Genomic DNA, 6,004 nt, shown 5'->3' on the forward strand with positions numbered 1-6,004 from the left:
CTCCGCGCTCTGGCCCCGCCCCCCGGCCGGGCCATGGCGCTCTGGCGCCGCCAGGCGAGCCCGTGGCGGATCGGCGGGCTCGCGCCGGTTCGCGCCTGCGCACTGGCGGCGCCGTGGCCGCGGGCGGAAGCGCCGTCCCGGCCCCGCGGGTTCGCGTCCGCCCGCGCCCGGCGGCGGGGCCGGAGCGGGGCCAGAACGGCTGAGGGGCGAGAGCGGCGGCGGGGCCGCGAGGGACATGGGCCGGCCGCGGGGCTGAGCAGCGCCGCCCGCCATGAGCTGCACCATCGATAAGATCCTGACGGACGCGCGGACGCTGCTGGAGCGGCTGAAGGAGCACGACACGGCGGCCGAGTCGCTCATCGACCAGTCGGCCGTGCTGCACCGGCGCGTGGCCGCCATGCGGGAGGCGGGCGCGGGCTGCGCCGACCAGGTGAGTGCGGCCGGGGCGGCCGGAACGACCCCCGCGGCTCGGTAGGCCCGAGGCGGCCGGACCGACCCCCGTGTCTCCCCGGCAGGGTCCGGGACCCGCGGCGGAGCGGCCCGACCCGTCCCGGCTGCGGCCGCACGTGGTGCTGGCACAGGAGAACACGCAGATCCGCGACCTGCAGCAGGAGAACCGCGGTGAGCGGGGCCGGGGCGGATCCTGGCGGGTGATGCGCAGAGGGGCCCCGGGGGATGTGGGGCGGTAAGCGGGGCTGCCCTGGCGGGAGGGTCTTGTGGAGGACAGCGGAGTGTCTGGATGCCCCGGTGGGTCAGGAAGTCTCCTCGGCCGAGGGGATCCGGGCAGCGGCGGAGCAGCGCCGGTCCCGCAGCCGGTACCCAGCGAGCGCCTCGGGGCTCCTGCTGTGGCCCTGCCTGATGCGCTGTGCTCTGCAGAGCTGTGGGTCTCACTGGAGGAACATCAGGATGCGCTGGAGCTCATCATGAGCAAGTACAGGAAGCAGATGTTACAGCTGCTGGAAGGGAGAAAACGGGAAGATGCAGAACCAGTCCTGAAAGTCCATCAGGCTAATTCTGGGGTAAGGTGAGATGGGGACAGGAGAGTGCTCAAGACCCCTGTCCCCTGCTCGCTGTCACACAATCTTTGTTTCCATTCCTGCAATGCCTGGTCTCCAAAATACATTTTCTCCCAGTCTTGACTCTCTTTGCTGGTACTTTCCCCTCTGTTCCTTTCAGAGCACACAGGTTGTAACTGAGGACACTGAAAGGCACAACCCCTTCACAGCCCAGGTGGAAGCTTTTCCTTTCAACCAGGTGCTGAATTCCCTGGCTTAAGCTTAATGTGCCTGATCCTCTGTAGTAAAATCAAGGATGTCCAAGTTGTTATAATTCCTGTTCAGTAGCTGTAACAAAGGGGAAAAACCCTCCTGAACTCTGTCAGCTGGATATGTTTAGTTCTCAAGAGATTTCACTCCCTAGTGTTTTTAAATCCAGATACTGTGTGGAGTGGCCTGAAGTGTCCCTTTGTACACACTGGGCTCAGTGACTACAGAACTCTGAGATGTGGCTGCTGATTACTGCTGCCTGTTTCATATTTAGGTTTTGAGTAACAATAGAATAACATTAAATTTCCATTTAAAACATAGGAATTGTGTTAGGCTTTTTTTGAAATGCATTTTTATCTGATAGAGAACAGCAGGTTGGTTCAACCCAGTGACATCTCATATCTTGTATCTTTTTTATTGGAACTGGAGCCAGGCCAACTCTTGTCATGTGTTCCTGTGCACTGATATGTGGCAATTCCATGGTTCTCTTTTCTGAGTTGCTTAACTCCTCTGAAGGTGTAACTATGTTTGCTTTCCAGTGCCTCCCTGAGTGCATTAATTGCTGTTTATCAGGGTTTTACATTTGAACAAAACTTGACAATGCAAAGCTGAAAGGGCTCTGCAGGAACTCTTGAAGGGATATCCCTTGATTATCTCAATTTCTAGGCAAAGTCTTCAGTACTTCAGGTGAAGTCCTTGAGTTTGGAGAGCAGTAACAAACTGCTAATGTCTTTAAAATAACTATTCTTAGTATAAGAATATATATCTTCCTGTTTAGAAAAATAATCATTTAGAGAAATAATAATCATTCTTCCCAGAAGTCTCTCATGTTCTCCAGCTGTCTTCTGGATGCTCTAATTTGTTTACATACTTTCTGAATAATGGAGTTCAAAAGTGAATTCTCTGCTCTGTGATAAATTTATCTTCCAGAGGGCACTTAAAGAAACTCCACCCAGTCACCTGTCATGTTAAGTGATATATTGCTCTTCAAGCAGGAGCTGTTGCTTCATACTGGAAATTGTCAGTGTTTGTTCCATGTGCATTTCTGAGCTTCAGCAAAATGCATTTTCCAGAGGATTATTGCTGCATCTAGGCAGATTCTGTAAAATCTGCCTCTGGAGGCTCTGGTCTTACTTGCTTTAGTTTTGTTGCTGGATGTCCTTCTGAGGTAAAGTTGTTTACTCCACACTTGAAATCACCTTTACATTTATTTTTGGTGTCTTAATAAATTCAGTCAGGTTTTTCTAATAGTGCAAAATAAAATCATGCTCACATTAACCTGAATCTGCTGTCTCAGACTTTGGCACACTTGAAATTATTTCCCTTTAGATCAGAGTGCTTTATCTTGCTGGCTGCTGTCTCTCTCTTCACTGTTTTCACTGATAAAGGACTGCTGATAAAGGAAAATGAGGTACAAGTTCTTATCTTTAAGTATACAAGGCAAAAGGACTTTCAAGTGCTTGGGAGAAAATGATTAAAATTCAAAACAAAAAGAGAATCCAAAATCAGGAAAATGGAAGTAAGTGATTTAGAAGGAATACATTATGACTGTTGCTTTTGCCTGAACTTACTGACTGTATTAATTTTATGTCTTTCAGGAAATTGAAAGTCAAATAGACAGAATATGTGAGATGGGAGAGGTGATGAGAAAAGCTGTTCAAGTGGATGATGAGCAGTTCTTTAAAGTTCAGGAGAAGCTGGCTCAGTTGGAGGTAAGAACAGAGCCAGTTGCTGAAGATAAATTGAGCTTTGAGGGTCTCCAGACTTTCTCTGTATTTTCTATGTTTGTGACAAGAACTTAAAACATTAAAAATTTTGGAATACGGTCAGGAAGTGCAGAACATAATTGTTTATTTTCAAGTTTTTAATGTTCATATTATTTTTATATATCTATATATAAATAAATAAGGGCAGAAGAAGATAAAGTTTAAATTATATGGTTCCAGTACTAAAATGATGTAGTTCCACTGTACTAATGTTGGCATCACAAACTTTATGTATCTGTGAAGGAGTGGGACTGTTTAAAAATCAGCATCTTTTAGCTACAAATTAGCACCTTTCTGTGATAGTTGTTAGTGAATTAGTTCATTACTATTTCAGCAAAAATGTTGATTTTGCAGCTTGAAAACAAAGAGCTGCGTGAGCTGCTGTTGATCAGCAAGGAATCCTTCGAGGTGGGGAGAGAAGATCTGCCAGACTGAAGCCCAGGCCACTCCAACCTCATCTCCAAAGCCTTCAGGGACTGTTATGGAACTACCTGACAAGGATTTGTTGTTCCAGGTGTTTCCTTGTATATTTGTTTTATCTATAAAGTGTGTGGGCTGTGTTCTCTGCATTTTTCTGAAGTGTTGATGGCAAAAGCTTGCACCCTGCTCTTAGTACCTGCAGCACTCGGATGCTTAACACTGAAGTATTTGATGTGTCCTCCCTTGTGATGGCTCATTTCCTCTCCCTTTGTTATTTTTTATGAGCTTTAGTTAATAATTCCAGCTGTGCAGATGGCTCTTAAATCCACCTTGTGTGTAGCTAGAGAACATAATGCAGGTTGTGATTGTTGTGCTTGATAGAAGGAACAGGAGATGACTGAGGAACCACAGTGTGAGAGGCAGGGATGTGGTTTGCTGTGGCTGGGCTCTGCAGGGTGAGGGACCCTCAGTGTCTGCCTGGCCTGGCTTTGTCACCTGGCCTGGCTTTGTCACCTGGCCACTGCTGAGAGCACAGCAGATGCCAGCAGAGCACTTGAAGGAGTCACTCCTATTCAGAGCAAACTTTGCCTTGTTTAAGGGGTGAAGATTGGAGTCAACATCCCTTCCTGACACACACATTTTTTGAAGGATTTATCATTTTTGATAGCTCGACCTGTCCCAGCCTTCCCAGTGCTCCCAGTTAGCAGCCACCCTTGCTCAGAGCCTGCCAGAGCACAGCACCTGCAGATCAAAGCTCTTTGGCCTCCTACAAATGTGGGTTCAGGCAGAGGGAGCTCAGGTCTGCCTCAAAACCAAACCAAACCCAAAGCAAACCAGCCTCATGCACAGAATTTTAATGTCACATCACAGGTGAGTCTGGTGTTCCATGGTTACTGCAGGTCCTGTGTTGAGTGGAATTAGAGGTGCAGTGTTGTGGGAGTTTCTCAGTACTGTGGTATTTTTAATGACATTTTTATATAAAAGATTTCTGTCCTACCTGTGATTGAAAAATAATCTTCCAAGAATGGTAAACATCTCATGTCCATAATTAGCTGAAATTTTTGATGGCATTTTTTTCCCAAGTGAGACTTACGATAGATGCAGAAGGTGACTTGTTCCTGTGCTTACTGAGAGACAGTGAACACTGGAGACATTGTGAACTTTTGGAATACCCAGCAAGACTGGTAGATATAAGGGGTTTCTGTACAGGAGTGCTCTTGTATACAGTCCTTTTCTATTAGAAATTGTTCAGGAGGGAATAAAAAACCCAATAGGAAATACTTTCTCAAGTGTTTTGTGAGTCCTGGGGGAATTCCATGTATTCTGCATATTCCCAAGCCTTTTGCAGCTGAGTGAAATACTACAATGACCAAAATGTTGAATTTTCTGGTTCTTAAATTAACATCATCCAGAATGCCTGTGATGCATTTTTATCTTCCCTCTCTGTGTCGAGTAACATCCCTCCAACTGGGTCCTAGAAAAAAATCAGAAACTAAATAGCAGTTGCTTTGATTGAGTTTATTGTTAATTAGTAGCAAGCAAAAATAGGTGAGGGAAGTTCAAATATGTTCACAGAACATCCTGAGTTGGAAGGGACCCACAGAGATGGAGTCCAACCCCTGCCCTGCACAGACACCCCAAAATTCCACCCTGTGCATCTCTGGGACAACGTTCAAACCCTCCTGGAGCTCTGGCAGCATTGGGGCTGTGCCCATTCTCTGGACAGCCTGGGCAGTGCCAGCACCCTGTGAGGGAAGAACCTTTCCCTGACATCCAACCTAAACACCCCTGCTACAGCTCCATGTTCCATTTGCTCCTGTCCCATTCGGGATCTGTAACTGGAATCTGTGACTGTAAATGGCCGGTTGTACACAGTTCCCGAGGGTTGCTGGGCATTTTCAGAACTTGCTCCATTTGTGTTGGAAACCGGACTGGAGCTTCAGGACTGGAAATGCTCTGCCTTGTCCTCAAAGCGTCAGCCCCTGATCCTCTGGTTCTTCAGCGAGCACAAGGCTAGTGTCCCTCTCCCGGGCTCTGCCTGCCCAACATGGAGGTGTCCCCCCAGAGGGGTTCCTGAGGGTCTGGGATGTGCCTGCTGCCCTGGCCCGGGCCGAGCTCTCCCTCCCTCACTCAGGGTTCTCTGTGTACTCCTCAGCCGGGGCTCCGTCCCCTCTCAGCCAGGGTATTCTCTCTTCCCTCAGCCGGGGCTCTGCCTCACCGTCTCTCCCCTCAGCCGGGATTTTCTCTCCGTGTCTCTCTCTGTGCCTCTCTCCTCAGCCGGGACTCAGTGCCACCAGCCGCGGTTCTCTTGCCCCTCATGGGGTTCCCCTCCCCTCCCTGAGGTTCGCCCGCTCCCCTCAGACGGGGCTCTGTGCCGTAGCCGGGGCTCTCTTTCCCCTCCCTGAGGTTCTCCCTCTCCGGGGTTTCGTGCCTCCCCTCACAGGATTCCTCTCCCCTCCCGGCGTTTTCTGTCCCCCCTCAGCCGTTTCTCTCTCCCCGGGCCGCACGGGGGCGCTGCCGCCCTCACTGCCCCCTCCCCTCTGGCGCGTGCCC

General features: G+C 49.6%; 1 protein-coding gene across 1 annotated transcript; it reads left to right on the forward strand.

Annotated features, from left to right (window-relative positions):
- Positions 1 to 210: 210 nt before the first annotated feature.
- SIKE1 (suppressor of IKBKE 1) lies at positions 211 to 4,729 on the forward strand. The gene is made up of 5 exons (XM_063177847.1): positions 211 to 430; positions 516 to 621; positions 877 to 1,019; positions 2,864 to 2,977; positions 3,386 to 4,729. Exons 1-5 carry the CDS (start codon positions 272 to 274, stop codon positions 3,464 to 3,466), a joined length of 603 nt encoding a protein of 200 aa, XP_063033917.1. The 5' UTR covers positions 211 to 271; the 3' UTR covers positions 3,467 to 4,729.
- The last annotated feature ends 1,275 nt before the right edge of the window (positions 4,730 to 6,004 follow it).

This window comes from Melospiza melodia, chromosome 28 (assembly GCF_035770615.1).
Source record: "Melospiza melodia melodia isolate bMelMel2 chromosome 28, bMelMel2.pri, whole genome shotgun sequence".
NCBI lineage: Eukaryota > Metazoa > Chordata > Aves > Passeriformes > Passerellidae > Melospiza > Melospiza melodia.